At 43.3% G+C, this 21,486-nt stretch overlaps 1 protein-coding gene and 2 pseudogenes across 1 annotated transcript in view; 2 read left to right on the forward strand and 1 right to left on the reverse strand.

The window, feature by feature from the left end:
• The window catches only part of LOC128860935 (guanylate cyclase 32E), a 192,551-nt gene that overhangs the window by 128,055 nt on the left and 43,010 nt on the right, over positions 1-21,486 (forward strand). The window contains exons 3-6 of the mRNA XM_054098735.1: positions 3,692-4,801; positions 7,392-7,630; positions 7,701-7,823; positions 7,906-8,092. Coding sequence (XP_053954710.1) covers positions 4,570-4,801; positions 7,392-7,630; positions 7,701-7,823; positions 7,906-8,092 — 781 coding nt within the window. The 5' untranslated portion in view covers positions 3,692-4,569. The remainder of the gene's footprint in view (positions 1-3,691; positions 4,802-7,391; positions 7,631-7,700; positions 7,824-7,905; positions 8,093-21,486) is intronic.
• LOC128862628 (U2 spliceosomal RNA) lies at positions 11,398-11,578 on the forward strand (annotated as a pseudogene).
• LOC128862627 (U2 spliceosomal RNA) lies at positions 14,852-15,021 on the reverse strand (annotated as a pseudogene).

Below are 21,486 nucleotides of genomic sequence, written 5' to 3' on the forward strand. Positions count from 1 at the left end.
CGCATACAGCTCATTGTTCCATCCCCGACAATCCTCGCCGTCGTCAACGTGCAAGGGACCAAAAATCTCCCGCAGAATCTTTCTCTCAAACCTTCAGTTAAAGACTCGTCGGATATTGTCATTTTCCATGGCGTATGGCGCATAGGACGGGATAAAAGCTGAACTGCAGTTTACTAGTTTGAAAATGTATGAAATTAGTAGATTCTGGTGGTACACGGAGTCCATCAAGTCATCATGAGCTGCTACTCATACATACAGACTGTTCCATCTATACTTGACACGTGAGAACTATGAATAATTATAATTTTCTAAAAAACATTGATGCGATTTCCTCCCGTTAAAATGTTATTTGATGAAATGCAATTTATTGGATCAAAATCCACAATATCGAGAGGCTGGTCAGCACTTTGTGACTCACATTTAGGTTCTTTTTTCTGCATTTCACACAATATTTTAATGCATTGCTTTGGTTATTTGGTCGATTTCTTCCGCTTTATGTAAACCCACAGAAAAAGGTCAGAAAAGGTCAGGTGAACGAGAAGGCCAGTCAAAATCATTATTTTTGGAGATAAGATGCTGCTGCAACATTGTTTTGACTAAATTCATTGCATGCCGCACCATAGGGCATGTTGAGAGAACCTTTTCAAACCAATAATGCTTCAACTGATTTTCTTTACTGAGTGACTATATAAACTCGGTGACCATGGGCCGACATCGCTCACCATTGGCAGTTATAGTACGGCCTACATCAACCTCGAAAAAAAGGAACGGTAATTTTCGCAAATGTTGTTCCCTCCATTTGTGGAACAACATCAAGACGCACACCACAAATAGGAGGAGGAGCTCGGCCAAACACACAAAAAGGGTGTACGCGCCAATTATATATATACAGGGTGGCGCACGAATCGTGCTACAAAAACAAAACGTAATAACTTTTTTTCTGTGTGAGTAATCGGCTTTTTTTTTTTATTTTGCAGATTAGTATTTAGATTTACAAAAAATGGAGGCTTGGGATACCGAAAAGAGGATTTGGATAGTGCAGCGGTACCATGCTTTGCAGTCCATCATTTCCGTCCAAAGGGAATTTAGGCGGGAGTTTGGCGGCACTCCCCCGAGCAGATGGACCATTATGAGGCTGGTGAACATGTTTGCTGAATCTGGAAGCATCGCACGCAGGCCGTACCATCGAGATCCCCATGTTCGGGTCGAAGCCACAATCGCGGCTGTAGCATCGTCAATTCAGGCAAATCCAAGAGTTTCGACTCGTAACTTGTCGGCGCAAATTGGAGTTAGCAGACGGTCATTGCAGCGGATAGTTCATGATGACTTAAACTTGTTTCCGTACAAAGTTCAAATCACAAGCAAATTAAACCCTCTGGATTTGCCTATTCGCCTGGAATTTTGCCAAAAAATTATTGAAATGGCCGAAGAAGACAACAACTTCATGAATTGCTTGTTTATGTCTGATGAGGCCCATTTTGATCTAAACGGCAATGTAAACAAGCAAAATTGCCTTATATGGAGTCAATCAAATCCGCAAATACTCCATGAGATGGAACTGCACCCAGAACGAGTCACAGTGTGGTGCGCAGTTTCACCAAGGTGCATTGTCGGGCCATATTTCTTCGAAGAAAACGGTGTAACAGCGACTGTAAATGGGGACCGTTATTTAAACATGTTGAAGGAGTTTTTCTATCCAGAACTGCGGCGAAGACGTATCCCTTTTAACAGCATTTGGTTTCAGCAAGATGGAGCAACTGCACATATAGCCAGACCGGTTATGGAGGAGCTCCAACGAAAATTTAGAAATAAATTGATATCCAGAAATTCCACTTTCCGCTGGCCCCCAAGGTCACCTGACCTCACTGCACCAGATTTTTTTTTATGGGGTTATCTCAAACAAGAGGTGTATAAAGCAAAACCAAGTAATTTGACTGAATTGAAGCAGTCCATCACAACAGTAATTGAGGCGATCCCGACTTCAACCCTTCAGTGCGCAACGAACAATTTTCTCATCAGGTGTCGCATATTCGTGAATGAGCATGGAGGTCATTTACGTTCTATTATTTTCAAAACTAATTAGTTACATAAAATAAAATTGAATTATCTATACAATAAAAAAACAAAAAGTTAAATACATTGATTAGAAAAAAAGTTATTACGTTTTGTTTTTGTAGCACGATTTGTGCGCCATCCTGTATATAATTTTCGCAGTGCATGCAACCCTTAAAATAGAGTCTTCAACGTGATGACACTGGGTTAAGTTTTTCGAGATTTTATTTTCAAAAAAAAAAAAAAATCACGATTTCTTTGCGGTCCATGGCTGTGCACCGCTCTATGGTTAAAATTGTACGGCACGGCGTTTCTAAAACGCTATCGGCGAAGCAAGTCGAGCAACAACTGTCACTGTTATTAAAAGATCTCATGCGTCAAGTATTCAAGTACATGGAATACCCTGTAAATATGCACCTTCAATGTTGGCTTCCTAACCTCATAGGTAGGTAAACGCTGACAAAATATGTTTGGTGATAGGAGTAGTAAAGTACATAAAATCCTCTCATTTACACAGGGTGGCGCTAAACTAATCACCCTCTCAGAAGAGTGATAATGTTTGGAATTAAATTATATTTGGCACTAGTGAACTACATAGATAGCTGATGTATACAAACAGACAAGCCGTGGAGCGCGTAAAGGTCAAAATATATGTACATATATTTCAATCACGCAAAATATTTTTGCATCAGAAACATGTGCGTCAGAGTGGTGTGCGTCTTGATGTTGTTTCATAAATGGAGGGACCTAAAGTTTCAAGCCGACTCCGAACGGCTGATATTTTTATGACGAGTTTTTTCATAGCAAAAATACAATCGGAGGTTTGCCATTGACTGCCGAGGGGCGACCTCTATTAGAAAAAAAATTTTCTTAATTTTGGTGTTTCACCGAGATTCGAACCTATGTTCTCTCTGTGAATTCCGAATGGTAGTAACACACCAACCCATTCAGCTACGGCGGCCGCCATATTATACATATAAATATAAGGAGATTTAGACCACGACGACCTGAAAAATTTATTGCACGCCCCTCATGGAATCGGGGTATTTATCTGGGCCCAAATTTTTTTAGTATTTGTCTTATTTTATGGAGTTTTATTTGCAAAACCTGCAAGTTCCATTGGAGTATATTTCCATATTCGCAAGACTTGGTAGAAATGGTTCAAAAGTATTATTATTTAATTCCATACAATCTTTAAATCGGTTTAGGTTAACGCTTCCTATCATTGATTTTCATTGCGACGTATGCTTTTCTTTGTCTTTCCTCCACTTCCTGAATAGGAGAGCTGAAGGTAAGCTTTCCTATGCCACAAAATGGCTCTGGTCCTATAAATGGGGAGGCCGTCCTTTCCTGGCTAGCAACTCGCAACTTTTACGATAGAAATTTCATACATGACCGTGAGCTGGCTCTTTGGTAATGTAATCCCTGAATATGAATTATAAAAACCTTTATGAAGATTTGGATAAAGCAAAACGGAAGTTGATGAGTGATATGCTGAATTCGAGGGTGGGTTAACCAAATGTCCAAGTGTATTATGCATTTAAGTTAGACTTTCTTTCAATAACTAAAATATTCATATAACATTTATTAGCTCTTCAAGCTACACCTTTAACGCTCAATGCTTTATTCTTATTTTCAGATAATTTATATGGCGGCATAAATCCACAGACGCCAGCCTGTAGTCATTCAAAACGCAACTATTATTTTACGGAAGATGAAAATTCTAGCCAGCGAAATTAGATTTGGCAAACTAAAATAGAATAAAAAACAAACTGAAAGAAAAGGGAAGCCTTAAGGGAGATTGATTTCTCAAATTCCATGGGCTGTCATAGCGGTATGTGGCAGAGAAAACAAAGGCTAGGTAGGCATTAAGTACCAGCCATAGCGGCTGAATCAACAGCAAAAGGCAGAATAGGCCACAATAAAGATGGCCACATATGAAAATTTAATGCCCACGCCAGAGAACAGCATAGAATTAAGGAAAAATAAAATACTATGAAACAAAATGAATGCATTATAACGGGAAAGCGCACAAAGGATATATATAATGCATGAATGGAATGGGGGAGTAGAAAATTATTAAGAAAATGGAGTATACTTCTATTATTGCACTGGTAGTAATAAGAAAAAAGGTATGATAATAAATTTCCCAGTAAAATGCATGCCAAAGTATAAATAATGAAGCGCAAAAGAAACAAACTCTGCAGAAATATATTACATTTTGAATGAACGTAAGCGAATAATATATTACAAAGTACTTACAAATAAATCAAAATATCGAAATGCTGAAACTGCTGCAGCGGAAGATTGCTCGGCAAGCAAACAACACTGCCGCATAATTGCCCACCATGTCCCAAACGCACTCTCTTCAATAAAAAAATTAAATAAAAAACGAAGTTTCATAACAAGTAAGAGGTTTCATAGCTGCATCATCTCTCTGCCATCCTTGGCTCAGCTCAGAACGTAATTTTAGCAATTTTGGATAGTCAAAACTAAAGCCAATCGTCGTTGCACGTAATGAAGACATTCCCCTGCACGTCTGCGACGCATTTACTATCGTTATCGTTATCGCGATCATTATTTACAATTATCCTTTTACTATTAATTGCAAATTTTGATTTAAACATTTTGTTGTTGCCAACAAGCAGCAATAAAAGCAGTATCGGCAAAGCCTCAGCGGAAGTATTCACTTTGGGTTACTTAACAGGCTCGCAGCGAAGTCCGGGAAACTTGGACTATCAGCGACCAGGTGAGTTGAGAAATAAGAAAATTGTCAAAATACAAATAGAAGTAAGACAAAATAAATAATTAAATTAAATAAAGCCAAATAACTTCAGACAAACGAAATTAGTTAAATGTACAATAGTAAAATAAATTAAACTAAAATCATCATTCACAAATCATTCTCACACTAGTCCTAGTTTAGTTTAATTTGTAGATATGTTTTTGTAATTTATGTAGGTATGTGGGTTAGAAAAGGTGAAACGAATATTTGTATTTAAATTAATAAATGGGACCGCCACATCCAGCAATGAATAGACAGTTCAAAACAATCACATAAAACTAAATTAAACTGAACCAAAATATGCAGTAAAATAAAATAAAGAAATAAAAATTAAATAATAAACTTAATGGCATAAAATAAGTAAACATTAAATAAAAACTGTTTGAAAATAAACAATTAAATTAAATAAAAAACAAATAAATGAAATTAAATTCAACGCGATTCCCTTAAAAAAGGAAATAAAATAAATTTAGCTGAATTAAAATAATTCAAGCAAAAAAAACAACGAACAAAATAATATAAAATAAAATAAAAAATTATTTGAAAATAAAATAAAATGAACAACAAACCAAACAAAATTGTTTCGGAAGTAAATTAATACAACTAAATTAAATTGGATTAATTTAAAAAAAAAAGGTAATAAGTAAAATATATAATCAAATAAAATAACACAAAATATGTTAAAAAAGATTTTTAAATACAAGGTGAAGTTCAAAATAATCAAGTCTGAGTTAAAATAGAAACGACAGCGCGATCTATAAGCTTTTCGAAAGAGTGTTTCAGGTCATTGACCGGAATGTCCTTCAGGATGTCGGTACAAGGCTTTTGGATGACCACTACGGACGCAAAACGTTTTCCTTTCGTGACCAAATACAATTTTCCGAATAGGTAAAAGATTGCGCCATTAAAAACATTTTTATCATGCCAGTCTTGTTTATTTAAAAAAATGTATCATAATCATTTAAATCTTAAGCGAAAAAAATCATTTAAATATAAATTAAAATCATCAGCAATGCATAGGCATAGTCGGGTCAAATTAGGCCAAAACGTAAGGGAGAAGCTACTAAAATTCATAACAAGCTGAAAATGGATGAAATTGTTCAAAACATATGTAAAAATAAAATTTAAAAAAATTGACGCGAGGTCAAAGGTTAAAAAAATGGGTTTATCGCAAAATTAACTCAGACAAAAATTGTAGATTATAAAATTATCTATAGTACAAAAAAGGTATGATTTTTTCCCCTAAATACCAATAATAAAAAATAGTTTAAAAAAACTAAAAAACACGCTTTTATTGCTAATCGAACTAAAAATTAGATAATAAATTTTAATGACAAAGAGACCTATAATGAAGTAATAGCAAATCGAACGATCAGTCATAGTCACCTACCTCAGAACAGAATTATAACAAAAAGGAAGATACAAATAGAGTAATTCAAATTAGAGTTAAAAGCGTGGGATGCTTGATATAGTAAATATTACAATCATTCTATTGGCAACTACCTATGTACAGATGGTTTTGAAAGTGAAGCAAAATGCATCGGCTTAAAACTGCAGGTCTCTTCATTTGTGGAACAACATCAAGATGCACGCCACAACTAGGAGGAGGAGCTTGGCCAAGTACCAAAAAAGGATATACGCGCCAATTATATATAAATATATATGTAAATTTATTGAATGATGAATGAACTAAAGCAGACTAAAACACAAAGAAAAATCATTACAGTCAATTAAAAGTATTAAGAAAAAATAAAAAAATAAGCAAAAAATAAAAATAAATTTAAAAAAAAGAAAGAAAAAGAAATTGAATGAATACAAATAACTTCAAAAAGTAAAATTGTAATTAAATAAAATAAAAGAAATTAAAATATATATATATTACTATTTTATACAATATAAATTAAATTAAAAAATTAAAAACAAGATAAGAGAAATAAAATAAAATTCAATTTAAAATCAATAAAAAAAGGATTAATGAAAAATCAAATAAAAATTAATATAAGCAAAAAAAAAAACAAAAAATAAATTATTTAATTAAATAAAATGAGAGAAAGTCATTTCAAAAACAATTAAAAACAGAAATTAAATAAAAATCAATGAAATGAAATCAACTTAAAATACATAAGAAAAAATTAAAAATGAAATAAAATAAAAAAATAAAAAAGTAAAAACATAAATTAAAATAAAAATAAGCAAAAAAATAAAATAAAAAAATAGAAATAAAAATAGAGAACAAAAACTTAACTTCGCATGAATATACCCTCCCGCGTGCGTTTAAAAAAAAAACCATGTTGGCATTGATCGTTTTTAAACTCCCCGCATAGCATCAATTTTTTGGGGTAATTGAAGCGACTAATTGACTTTCCCAAAAATGGCAAAGACACGAATACTTAACGTATACAAAATATGGAATGTGTGATGCGCTGTATGATGCATGTCGCATCAACCCAATGAAACCTAAAGTCGTTTAAACGCATAGCTTGAATATCAGTCAAAATAGTTTAGTTTAGTAATGCATAAAATTGTGATATATAATATTTTATTTTACACATAGGCATCACCATCTCAGGTGCCATTACACTCGCCGTGTCACAAGTCAATGCTGGCAAACTTAAGGAACTCGGCCATTCACTGGAGTTCATTGTGGCGGAAACATACGGCGATGAAGTCTCGAGCATACGCCAAACAGCTTCATTGTGGACGAAACAAGTAGCCGGCTACATCGGGCCACAAGAGACGTGTGTGCACGAGGGTCGCATGGCGGCCGCCTTCAATTTGCCAATGATTTCATACGTAAGCTCCATGCGCCTAAATTTATCGAATGTAAAATGTAAACATGTAATAACAATTAAATGTTTTCCAGTATTGTATGCACCGTGACACGTCCAATAAGCAAGACTTTCCCACTTTTGCGCGTACTCGTCCACCTGATACACAGATATCTAAATCGGTGGTTTCTCTGCTATTAGCCTTTAATTGGACGCAGGTGAATTGAGTTTGATTACTTTTGGGATTTGAATGATTAATGCTTTCCTCCTTATACCTTTTCTTCTTCTTTTTATCACCAGGTATCATTTTTGTTTCTGGACAGTCCACATAGTCCCTATCACCCGGTTGCGGAGACAATACAAAACATTTTGCATAATGCAGGAGTGAATATACGTGACGTACAAACCTGGAACACCATTTACCACCATGGCTTCATGGCGAACCCTTTCGATGACTTGGTGGAGCGCACCTACAAAAACACTCGCAGTAAGTACAAATGCGTTTAGAATTGGGCGAGGGCATACACATACAATGCAAATTTCCACTTCGATAATCAAAACTGCCAAGTACTGTCAACTAGATGGCTTCTAATCTTATAAACATAAACAGGTGATTGACGCAGTCAGTCTTAAAGAATTTTGAGTGAGAAGTCACGCGATTTCATAATTCATTTTCACCACTTTTGCACAAGTAAATATGAGTACATGCACAGTGCCGGGCAAAATCTTATCTGAATTAACAACCATCCTTGCGCGAAGCATTTTCTTATTGTGAAGTATTTTTACGATCCTTTTACGTTCAATCCTCTGATCGCTATCCTGCTGCTGTAATTTTCACACACTTTATATGCATTTCACTTGAAGTACTTAACCGTTAGCTGCATTGAGTTTTCGCTTCTCGGCCTTATGGCTAAGATCAAAGTGGCGCTGAGCCCATGTTTCACCAGGGAGCTCAACAAGTTCGTCAAGCAACCGAGATTCAAAAACTCTACAGAACGAATCCCAAGAGAGCGATGCAGAAAATACTGGTAGGATCCACGGAACACTGCCAAGTGCAGCGAGATGAGGTCTACCAGCACTATCACTCCATGTACTCTCTTGCGAGGAATTCTATGGGGAACGAACCGGAAATCCAATGGCCGGAATGGCCTGAGAATGGAAATGAGCGGTTGGTGGAGGCACTGACAAAGCCCTTTGACGCCCTCGAGGTGAACAAGAGACTCCGTAAAGCACATAACAGTGCACCGGGACCGGATGGACTCACCTACCGAGAGCTTCGGAGGGCAGATCCTGGTGCGGTAGTTATCACCGCGGCCTTCAACGCCTGTCTCCGGTTATCGGCATTTCCAACACGGTGCTGGTCTACAAAAAAGGAGACCAGGCGGACCTCTCCAACTGGCGTCCGCTAGCCATGGGCGACACGACAGCAAAACTGTTTGCTGCTGTACTGGCGGACAGGATCACCGAGTTCGCAGTACGGGGGAAGCGCCTTGGACAGGAGCAGAAGGGCTTCCTGCAGTATGAGGGGTGTGCTGGGCACAACTACGTTCTGCAGGAGGTCATTGAGGACTCCAAACGGACGGGGAAGGAACTTCTGGTGGCCTGGCTGGACCTGACCAACGCCTTCGGGTCCATCCCTCATGAATCCATATATAGGGCCTTGGATGGAGCTGGCCTGCCGTCGTCATCGGTGAACATGGTGAGAGCAATGTACACCGACTGCACGACACAGGTAAGGACACGGGAGGGATTCACTGACCCAATTAGAATTGCTGCGGGAGTCAAGCAGGGTTGCCCGGCTAGCCCCATCACGTTCAACCTGACCCTGGAGTCGCTCATCAGAGAGCTTTCCGGCAAAGGTACGGGCTACGTGATGGGGACCACGCGATGGAAGAACTTAGCGTACGCCGATGACCTTGCTCTGATTGCTGGCAGCCCGGAGGAGATGAGACTGTTGCTGACGACCGCGGAGGCTGAAGCCAAGAAGATCGGGCTCAGGTTTAATCCTGGAAAATGCGCCACCCTCCATCTTAGGGGCAAGGGCGGTAAGCAGCGCGCAGTACCCACTGAGTTCATCATGGACGATGAGCCAGTGAAGGCGCTCCAAGCGGGACAAGCCTACCAACATCTAGGAATACCAACTGGCTACCAAGTGAGACAAACACCCGTTGCCACCATTGAGCAGCTCATCACTGATGTTAGGACGGTGGATGACTCTCTGCTAACCCCATGGCAGAAGTTTGACGCCGTAGCCACTTTCATCTTACCAAGGCTAGATTTCGTGATGAGGGGAGCTCAGGTCCGGAAGGCGGGCCTCACAGCGGCGGACAAAGCCATCAAGAGAGCAGGTAAACGCTGGCTGAACCTTCCCCAGCGCGCCAGTCCGGAGGTGGTCTTCCAACCCCCGTATAGGGGTGGTGGAGGGTTGCTTCCGTTGGCGGACCTGGCAGACGTACTCACGGTAGCTCATGCGTTCAGGATGTTAACCTGTGCGGATGGGTCCGTGAGCGCGTTGGCGAGGGAGACGCTGTCGGATACGGTTCAGCGGAAGCTGAAAAGACCACCAGTGCAGCAGGACATCGCTGAATACCTCTCTGGCTCATTGGAGGGGGAGTTCTTTGGGCCCAGCACCGACAATTCCTCATTTTGGTCACGTGTCAGAGTGGCAACGAGACGCCAAGCTGCGAAGCTGGAGCTGAAATGGAGACACGATGGCGGCCGGGACGAACTATCGCTGGAGTGCAAGAGCTCTAGAGGCAGAACAGTCATCATCCCCCCCAGAGGCCAGGACCCAGGTGATCAACCGGCTGAGAACGGCCATACAGGAGCATTACCTCGCGACGCTCCTCGCGAAGCCAGACCAGGGAAAAGTCTACGAGGTTTCATCTGGTGTAAGGGTCGCCAATCATTTTATGAGAAGCGGCAGCTACACCAGGTTTGCCGAGTGGCGTTTTGTCCACCGCGCCCGGCTCGACGTGCTCCCATTAAACGGGGCACGAAGATGGGGTGAGGGGGACAAGCGCTGCCGTAGATGTAATCACGCCCTGGAATCCTTGCCGCACGTGCTGTGCCACTGCACACCTCACTCGGCAGCGAGACAACAGCGCCATGACGCTATTGTAGCAAGAGTGGCAAAAGCTGTCAAACTGCCTGGCACCATGACCATCAACCAGACAGTTGCGGGAGTCTCTGGCGGGAATCTCTCAGCACTAAGGCCGGACATTGTCATCAGGAACGAGACCACGAGGTCCGTCACCATAGTGGACATAACCGTGCCATTCGAGAACCGGCGGGAGAGTTTCGCAGAGGCGCGGGACGAGAAGATAAGGAAGTATACCCCGCTGGCTGTTGCGCTGCATTCACGAGGCTACAATGTGGAGGTAGAGGCGATCCTCGTTGGTGCCCTGGGCACCTGGGACCCATGCAACGAGCCGGTGCTGAGACGCTTGCGTGTTAACCAACGCTACGCGTCTATGATGCGCCGTCTAGTTGTATCTGACACCATCCACTGGTCACGGGACATATACGTGGAGCACGTCTCTGGGGTGAGACAATATTCTGCTCCTCCTGGGGAGCGCCCTGGCTAGGGTGTGCCCCTGGCGGACGGACTTCAAACCCTCCTGACCCTACGTGAATGCGATTGTAAGGATGGGCTATGCCTGCAAAGAAAAAAGTCAACCTTAGCTAAGAAGCAGCATAATCTTTTATTTATATCTAGCGAACCGTCACTCTCGAAAAGAGTGCGGGAATTTTTTATGTATCACCACGGGGGGGAAATGTCCCCCCGGGGAAAACGGTCTTGAAGCCCACTTTATCTGTTCTTATCAGCTTAACATCTGATAGATTCTCCATCGGAGAACAACAAATGTTAAACTGATTTTTGGAAATAGACGGAGTGTTTTAGGAGCTTGCTCCACCTCTGTCACGGGTTGGCCTAGTATTGCAGTACCGCTGGGATTTCGGCCCAAATAATTGAATGCATATACAGTATAATAGAGGACAGGAATATAGTAATGACGCCGTCAGTTTCCGCACCTTGAATTAATTTCAATTCAAGTGAATTGTTGTTACAGAAGTTTGTTGGACACTCATGTGAAACGTTACCGAAAATTAGTTAGTTTGCGTACAGCGTTGCGAAAGTGTATACGAGTACAGCCGGAACTATCCGAAATTTATTTTTATTAGTTCTTACCATCCCTAACCAAAAAAAAAATAATGGTTCCGTAGGCTTCGCTGAGGAATACTGAAATTTATTTTCTAGAGTAGTGTTTTTAGATTAATGAGCAAGCACCGACTTTCATAGGATGGAATTGGATCAGTGAAATTCAAAGAACGCAAAGCACAACGCTTAAAATCTTACTAGACACGTTCACGCCTACTAATATGACAAACATAATAGGACTATGAATAAGTTCGTGCGGTTTTTTTTCGAAATTTGAAACTTTGTTGACGTAAAATGGTTACAAATTTAATATTCAAAATATTGTCCATCGCTTACTACTACTTTTTCCCATCTTTCTGGCAATTCACGGATTCCCTTTGTGAAAAATTCGGTCGGTTTTGCCGCAATCCACGAATCGATCCATTTTTTGACTTCATCGTAATTACGGAAGTGCTGGTCAGCCAGGCCATGTTGCATCGATCGGAAGAGATAGTAATCGGATGGCGCAAGGTCTGGACTATACGGCGGGTGGGGTAGGACATCCCATTTGAGCGTTTCTAAGTATGTTTTGACCACTTGTGCAACATGTGGCCGAGCATTGTCATGTTGCAAAATAACTTTGTCGTGTCTATCGGCGTATTGCGGCCGTTTTTCTCGCAGTGCTCCGCTCAAACGCATCAATTGTCGTCGGTAGACATCCCCCGTAATCGTTTCATTCGGTTTCAGTAGCTCATAATACACAACACCCAGCTGGTCCCACCAGATACACAGCATAACCTTCAGGCCATGAATATTCTGCGCCGACGTCGATGTTGAAGCATGGCCAGGGTATCCATACGTTGCCCGACGTTTTGGATTGTCGTAATGGACCCACTTTTCATCGCCAGTCACAATTCGATGCAAAAAACCCTTTCTTTTGTGCCGTTGAAGCAGTTGTTCGCATGCCATAAAACGGCGTTCAACGTCTCTTGGCTTCAATTCATACGGCACCCAATGGCCTACCTTTCGGATCATTCCCATGGCTTTTAAACGTTTGGAAATGGTTGATTGATCAACTCCCAAAGTTTTTGCAACCTCTTCTTGCGTTTGAGCCGGATCTTGATCGAGCAATTCCTCCAATTCGGTATCCATGAACTTTGGCGGCGCACCCTCGCGTTCTTCGTCTTCCAAGCCAAAATCACCACTTTTAAAGCGTGCAAACCACTTCTGGCACGTTCGCTCAGATAGAGCATGCTCACCATAAACTTCCACCAAGATACGATGACTTTCGGCTGCTTTTTTCTTCATATTAAAATAATGAAGAAGAATTCCCCGCAAAAACACATTATTTGGCACGAAATTCGACATTTTCAAGTGTGGTAAAAATATTGTTGTTTACGCTTCAAATAAAAAACTTATACTGACGTTTGTGCCTTACGACAGTAGCTCTCCAATGAATGTTTGGAAATGTGGATCGATGGAATAATAATCAAGTTACGCCATCTGTTGTAAAACCGTAACGAACTTATTCATAGTCCTATTAATATCGCACTTGTTACGTTAAAGCGTAACAACTCAAAATTTCCAAATTTTAGTTTTTTTGCAAGAAAACAATGTACAGTGGTCATTTCTACCCACTGTAAAAATCGTTCAGTGGTTTGTCTAGTCTTTCATGAAAAAACCCGTTATGACTCTCTCTCTTTGTTGTCAGAATGACTTCTTTTGTCTCAACTAAAGAGTTACATTTTTAGTTGCCTCCAAGTGTTTGAACAAATTTGTGTCACATAAAGTGTAACATTTTGAATTGTGCCTGTTTACAACCAAACGGTTTGTTTAAAATATACCACTAAGTGAATAAAAAAATTTCAGGAAAAGAGTAACAACTCAAAAATTTGTTATTTTAGCGCAACTACTAAACAAATAAGAATGAAACAACCGTTATATTGTTTTTAATGATATTTTCGTGCAGATATATTACATATTTTTTTCCTTGTAATATATTATTAATATTTACGGAAATAGTTTTTCGTCTCTACTGAAAATGTTCAGATTTTGAGTTGTTACGCTTTAACGTAACAAGTGCGATATGGTCTCCATATACCTAAAGACACAGGACGACGTATTCCAGTTTCGAACTCACCTGAGAGGTATATGACTGCTTTAAAATATATTGATCAAAAAAAGCCGAGCTAAAAAAACGTGAAATAAACGCAAGTACGGAATATGACTTTGAATTGGTGTAATTTAAATGTCTTAAAGAGAATTTAGAATCAAATACCGCACTCAGTTCAATAATTTCGCTTCGATTGGATAAACTAGAACCACCAATGTGGTAGGAAGTGGGTATAAGGGAACAAGATTTACAATATGAAAAAATAGAAAATTAGGTAATTCAAATACCGCAAAAAATCGCTGAAAAGTAATCGTACTTAGAGTAAGTAAAAAATGTACAAATTGGCGAAATCTTATATTGGGTGTATTTTATGTTCAGTAAGGTTTGGTAGGTCATTATGAATTGTTTAACGCCAAAACAACACAAAATTGTGGAAATTTACTTTGAAAAAACGAAAATAAATCTGTTCGCGAAGTTCATAGAGCACTGCCGGCAGCATCGGTCGTTAGCATTGTACACAAGTAAAAACACTCTTCTTCTTACGCCATACGACCAGATTTATTAGAATAAGTAGTCTAGTCCTAATAATATCTATCAGATTATAATAAAAAAACTCATTTCAACAGTATTTCTGTTCCGTATTATATTTAAGTTTTTAAGCTTTAAAAACATCCGGCACAAAGTTTTATGAAAAATGAATTCAAAAACTGGCAATGCTGGATAGAAGTGCGTGCAAACCCCGTTTCCTCAGCGTTGAAAAAGCCAAGCGAAGAAGATCTAAATCTTCACACGACACTTCTAAATTTTTCACAAGTTAGGTAAGAGAAAAAGAAGAATAAGAACCTTGCCACAATTCGTGTACGTTGTTACTGCGCCGATTTAGAAGAGCATATTTTTTTTAATGATTCAACTAAATGGGAACGCTTCGTCTTAAGTAACGTTCCCAGTTAATAACATCCCTAAACTACCCAAGTTTTAATAATATTTATTCTGTAATTTGGGCCGAAATCCCAGCGGTACTGCAAAACTGGGCCAACCCGTGACAGAGGTGGAGCAAGCTCCTAAAACACTCCGTCTATTTCCAAAAATCAGTTTAACATTTGTTGTTCTCCGATGGAGAATCTATCAGATGTTAAGCTGATAAGAACAGATAAAGAGGGCTTCAAGACCGTTTTCCCCGGGGGGACATTTCCGCCCCCCGGGGTGATAAAAATTGCCGCACTCTTTTCGAGAGTGACGGTTCGCTAGATATAAGATATAATAAAAGATCATGCTGCTCCTTAGCTAAGGTTGCAGCGATCTTATGCGATCGCTTTGATCTTAGCCATAAGGCCGAGAAGCGAAAAAAAAAATACCCGCACTCCTTTCGAGAGTGACGGTTCGCCAGATATAAATAAAGGATTATGCTGCTTCTTAGCTAAGGTTGACTCCTTACCATCGCATTCACGTAGGGTCAGGAGGGTTTGAAGTCCGTCCGCCAGGGGTACACCCTAGCCAGGGCGCTCCCCAGGAGGAGCAGAATATTGTCTCACCCCAGAGACGTGCTCCACGTACATGTCCCGTGACCAGTGGATGGTGTCAGATACAACTAGACGGCGCATCATAGACGCGTAGCGTTGGTTAACACGCAAGCGTCTCAGCACCGGCTCGTTGCGTGGGTCCCAGGTGCCCAGGGCACCAACGAGGATCGCCTCTATCTCCACATTGTAGCCTCGTGAATGCAGCGCAGCAGCCAGCGGGGTATACTTCCTTATCTTCTCGTCCCGCGCCTCTGCGAAACTCTCCCGTCGGTTCTCGAATGGCACGGTTATGTCCACTATGGTGACGGACCTCGTGGTCTCGTTCCTGATGACGATGTCCGGCCTTAGTGCTGAGAGATTCCCACCAGAGACTCCCGCAACTGTCTGGTTGATGGTCATGGTGCCAGGCAGTTTGACAGCTTTTGCCACTCTTGCTACAATAGCGTCATGGCGCAGTTGTCTCGCTGCCGAGTGAGGTGTGCAGTGGCACAGCACGTGCGGCAAGGATTCCAGGGCGTGATTACATCTACGGCAGCGCTTGTCCCCCTCGCCCCATCTTCGTGCCCCGTTTAATGGGAGCACGTCGAGCCGGGCGCGGTGGACAAAACGCCACTCGGCAAACCTGGTGTAACTGCCGCTTCTCATAAAATGATTGGCGACCCTTACACCAGATGAAACCTCGTAGACTTTTCCCTGGTCTGGCTTCGCGAGGAGCGTCGCGAGGTAATGCTCCTGTATGGCCGTTCTCAGCCGGTTGATCACCTGGGTCCTGGCCTCTGGGGGGATGATGATTGTTCTGCCTCTAGAGCTCTTACACTCCAGCGATAGTTCGTCCCGGCCGCCATCGTGTCTCCATTTCAGCTCCAGCTTCGCAGCTTGGCGTCTCGTTGCCACTCTGACGCGTGACCAAAATGAGGAATTGTCGGTGCTGGGCCCAAAGAACTCCCCCTCCAATGAGCCAGAGAGGTATTCAGCGATGTCCTGCTGCACTGGTGGTCTTTTCAGCTTCCTCTGAACCGTGTCCGACAACGTTTCCCTCGCCAACGCGCTCACGGACCCATCCGCACAGGTTAACATCCTGAACGCATGAGCTACCGTGAGTACGTCTGCCAGGTCCGCCAACGGAAGCAACCCTCCACCACCCCTATACGGGGGTATGAAGACCACCTCCGGACTAGCGCGCTGCGGAAGGTTCAGCCAGCGTTTACCTGCTCTCTTGATGGCTTTGTCCGCCGCTGTGAGGCCCGCCTTCCGGACCTGAGCTCCCCTCATCACGAAATCTAGCCTTGGTAAGATGAAAGTGGCTACGGCGTCAAACTTCTGCCATGGGGTTAGCAGAGAGTCATCCACCGTCCTAACATCAGTGATGAGCTGCTCAATGGTGGCAACGGGTGTTTGTCTCACTTGGTAGCCAGTTGGTATTCCTAGATGTTGGTAGGCTTGTCCCGCTTGGAGCGCCTTCACTGGCTCATCGCCCATGATGAACTCGGTGGGTACTGCGCGCTGCTTACCGCCCTTGCCCCTAAGATGGAGGGTGGCGCATTTTCCAGGATTAAACCTGAGCCCGATCTTCTTGGCTTCAGCCTCCGCGGTCGTCAGCAACAGTCTCATCTCCTCCGGGCTGCCAGCAATCAAAGCAAGGTCATCGGCGTACGCTAAGTTCTTCCATCGCGTGGTCCCCATCACGTAGCCCGTACCTTTGCTGGAAAGCTCTCTGATGAGCGACTCCAGGGTCAGGTTGAACATGATGGGGCTAGCCGGGCAACCCTGCTTGACTCCCGCAGCAATTCTAATAGGGTCAGTGAATCCCTCCCGTGTCCTTACCTGTGTCGTGCAGTCGGTGTACATTGCTCTCACCATGTTCACCGCTGACGACGGCAGGCCAGCTCCATCCAAGGCCCTATATATGGATTCATGAGGGATGGACCCGAAGGCGTTGGTCAGGTCCAGCCAGGCCACCAGAAGTTCCTTCCCCGTCCGTTTGGAGTCCTCAATGACCTCCTGCAGAACGTAGTTGTGCTCAGCGCACCCCTCATACTGCAGGAAGCCCTTCTGCTCCTGTCCAAGGCGCTTCCCCCGTACTGCGAACTCGGTGATCCTGTCCGCCAGTACAGCAGCAAACAGTTTTGCTGTCGTGTCGCCCATGGCTAGCGGACGCCAGTTGGAGAGGTCCGCCTGGTCTCCTTTTTTGTAGACCAGCACCGTGTTGGACATTTTCCACGATGTTGGAAATGCCGATAACCGGAGACAGGCGTTGAAGGCCGCGGTGATAACTACCGCCCCAGGATCTGCCCTCCGAAGCTCTCGGTAGGTGAGTCCATCCGGTCCCGGTGCACTGTTATGTGTTTTACGGAGTCTCTTGTTCACCTCGAGGGCGTCAAAGGGCTTTGTCAGTGCCTCCACCAACCGCTCATTTCCATTCTCAGGCCATTCCGGCCATTGGATTTCCGGTTCGTTCCCCATAGAATTCCTCGCAAGAGAGTACATGGAGTGATAGTGCTGGTAGACCTCATCTCGCTGCACTTGGCAGTGTTTCGTGGATCCTACCAGTATTTTCTGCATCGCTCTCTTGCGATTCGTTCTGTAGAGTTTTTGAATCTCGGTTGCTTGACGAACTTGTTGAGCTCCCTGGTGAAACATGGGCTCAGCGCCCTGGTGCCGGCTTCTCCTGTCGTTGGCATCGTCGGGGTGATAGCCAGCTCTATCGTGGCGGGGCTGTTGACTTGGTGGTTCACGTTGCTGGGGCTGGGCCCGAGGAGGTCGCGGCTGATTGTTTGCCGGTTTCCCAGATGTTGCTTGTAGGAAACTCGCTAGATCCACTGCGAGTTGATCAAGGCCATCCACGGTGTTTATTCCTTCTGCCCGGGCCACCAATCGTCTTCTGGTGTTGGCAGCCTCGGAAATGCGGCCTGCACCTTGTTCTCTCGTTGCACGCTGGCTGTTGGTATCTGTTGGAGCCCGCGCTGGCGCCCGGGATACTCTGTCAGATGGTTGGAAGTGGTGAGGACGTGTCCTCTGGGCACTCGTGGAGGACGTCGCTGGGTTGTTTCCCCTATTGATGGTCCCATGGTTTCTCTGTGTCTGGCGACTAGCAAGTCCAGACCGAGCCAGGTCCCCTGATGGAGCCCCCCCAGAAGCACGCGCCCCCGCGGAGCCGGACTTCGGGAGTTGGGAAGCTGTTGAGGATCTAGGAAAAATGTTGGGTTCGGTATGAGCAGTTTGAGGGTTGCGCAAAGAGTGGTCACGAGGGACTGATGCTGAGAAGCTTGGGGCAATCGCGGGTGGTGCCTGTCGTACCGGATTTTGCAATGCCTCTAGTTGCGGAGATTGATGACTATTATTATTTACATCAATTACATTGTCGTTCATATTATTAAGGTTATTATTCATAGGACTGTGTGTTACCGGATTGCGAGTAAAGACTGAATCGTCACTTTGGGCCCCGGCAGAATGACTCGGCGATGACGACGAAGACGATGGTGATGGGCTCAGTTTCCTGCCAGCTCCACGCCTTTTCCTCAGCGCGACTTCACTGAGACGCCCCGATTCCCTACCCTCGGTAGTCCCATGGGATGTTGATGGACGTTGGGCTTCCTTCTGGTGCGTGCATCTTTCCTCTTGGATCCTGCTAAGGAGAAGTTGGGTGGCCGTTGGGTTCACCCTTGTAGCGGACACTATCTGTGGTCCCTCACCAATCAGTCTTGCTGTCACGATTGGTCTCCCGCACGTGCTGACACTATTTTTTACCGTGGTCAATGTAGTGATGCTGGTTGAAGGGGGTAGATAGGCCGCCCCGGTTGATAGTGGGTGCTCGCTTCCTTCATTATTTCCATCTGTTGGTGAATGAGGTGACAGTTGTGATGGTTCTGATGGCATTCTTGGCTGGGGTGCTAACGGGATGGGTGTGTCTCTCGACTCCCGTGGGGAGCTGTTCGTACCCTCTGTATTCGCTCTGGTGAGCCCCTTTCTCTTCTGCAATACGTCTCTTGTCTCAGGTGGGAGGCTCATGAGGCGCCTGCTTCTGGTGACAGGCCCCGTTGCAGTGGTAGTGATGACAGTAACCAAGCGATTTGAGTCCCTTGGACGCAATGGTGCAGTTTGCTTTCTGTGGAACATAGATGTCGGTGGGGTACTTTGAGCCCTGGAGTTCCTTGTAGGGGGTGTTGCAGCGTGAGAAGCCCTGGGTTGTGTTGGTGTTTTATTGTGTGTCTCCCTCGATGTTGTTGGAGGGCCTTTGGTAGTGGAGGAGGTAGTCGACGCCGTAGCTCTGGTGGTGATAGTGCGGCCGGAGGGTCGAGAGATCGTGGCGCCAGTGTCATCACGCTGGGAACTAAGGGATGGAGGTCTCCGAGTGGTCCTTGGTGGAGGATTTCCTGGTGATGGTCCGTTACTTCTGTCGGGAGTGACTCTACTGCTAATGAGGGAATTATCTGAGCTGACTCTGGCTCTCGCGCTAGATCTTAATGCGGTAATAGTGCTATTGCTACTACTGTTGGCTGTCCTGTCAGATCCGGTGCGACCACGTGCCCTCGTTTCTGTCGATAGAGCGGGCCGGTTAACGACATGATTTTTGGCATGATGAGTTCGCACATCCTTGGCGGGATATGCTGTCCCCCCTCTGTAGCCACAAACGCCACATTGGAAGACCAGTACATATTCACCCGGATGGTCAAACTTTATGTGTTTAGCAAGCCCTCCGTGCGAGGAGTAGATACAGGCCCCTCGTCCTTTCCGAGGACCCGCACACTTTGGGCATCGGAATTCTGAGGGAAGAGGAAATTCAATGACAATCTCTGTTGGTGACCCCGGCAGCTCGCCAGAATCCCCCGCAGGTTCATCCGCCATTATAATACTGTTGGGTGAATTGACTCAATAATACTGTTGAGTGAATTGACAAATAATTCCACAAATGGGTAAATAATCATTAAAGTGTCCAGTTGTAAAAACAAGAGAGAAAAAGAGAAAAAGAAAAAAAAAAAAAAAAAGGACAAAAAACAAGAAACAAAGAAAAACGAGAAACAAACAAAAATAAAAGACAAAAAACAAGGAAAACGAAAGGACAAAAAACAAAAGACAAAAGACAAAAAACAAAACAATTTTTCAACACTTTGATCTTAGCCATAAGGCCGAGAAGCGATAACCTGACCAACGCTCACATTAAAGTACTTTAATTCAAACGTGAATAAGGCTTCTGAGAATTGACAGCAAACTGTACTACACAAAACTGACGCGAGTGAACCACATCCGAAATAAACTCAACACGCATTTCAAATACAGCGAATAGTGGAGGAAGGCATGTATAAATTTACAGTCAACTACCCGATATCAGCAACATAGCGTACGAGTCATTTTACCTCTATACTTATCAGACATGCACATCTACATACATACATTTATGTGCATACGCAAGTTTAACAAGCTGCCAAATGTGAACATCAAAACATTCATAGCAACCGTTGATTGTTGGCCGTTGCCTTTTCGGTTGTATTCCTTTATTCGTTTGCCGGCTGCTTCCCCTGCCGGGCATTTGCTTGCTATTGTTGTACAAACGTATACGAGTATGTAAGCATAGGTGTGACTTTAGTAGCACGCTAGTGCGCTGATATAGGCAGCATTGAGCCACAGGCGTTGCCAGACTTGAGTGTGAATCAGCGGGCACGAAAATATGTTTATTTGTTTTTGCGTATGTAATTAAATTTTCGGTACGAATACTTTTAGAAATCAAGATAAATGCCAATATCACGCTCGTGAAGCCAAACTGGCATTTAATTAAGTTTCTATAATACATACATACATCAGTAAAATAATATATATAAATATATATACTATATACCAATATATTATATGTAAATACTACGATTTTAATGTTAATCTTAGTATATATCAGGAATGAATAATACAAGATTACGAAATGAAAAATTCAGCGCAGCTTTGCCGTGAGGTGAGTGTAGATGAGATGCCTGTGAGAACTAAGTGCCCATTTACACACGGAAACATTTGGAAGGGAAACATTTTGTTCGGTGGTGAAGGACGGCCGCGGAAGAGAGAAGGGAATTTGTCTCCTGTACTGGCGACACGCTTTGGTCTTCTTATTCGTATTTCTTATC

Source organism: Anastrepha ludens, chromosome 4 (assembly GCF_028408465.1).
Source record: "Anastrepha ludens isolate Willacy chromosome 4, idAnaLude1.1, whole genome shotgun sequence".
Lineage (NCBI taxonomy): Eukaryota > Metazoa > Arthropoda > Insecta > Diptera > Tephritidae > Anastrepha > Anastrepha ludens.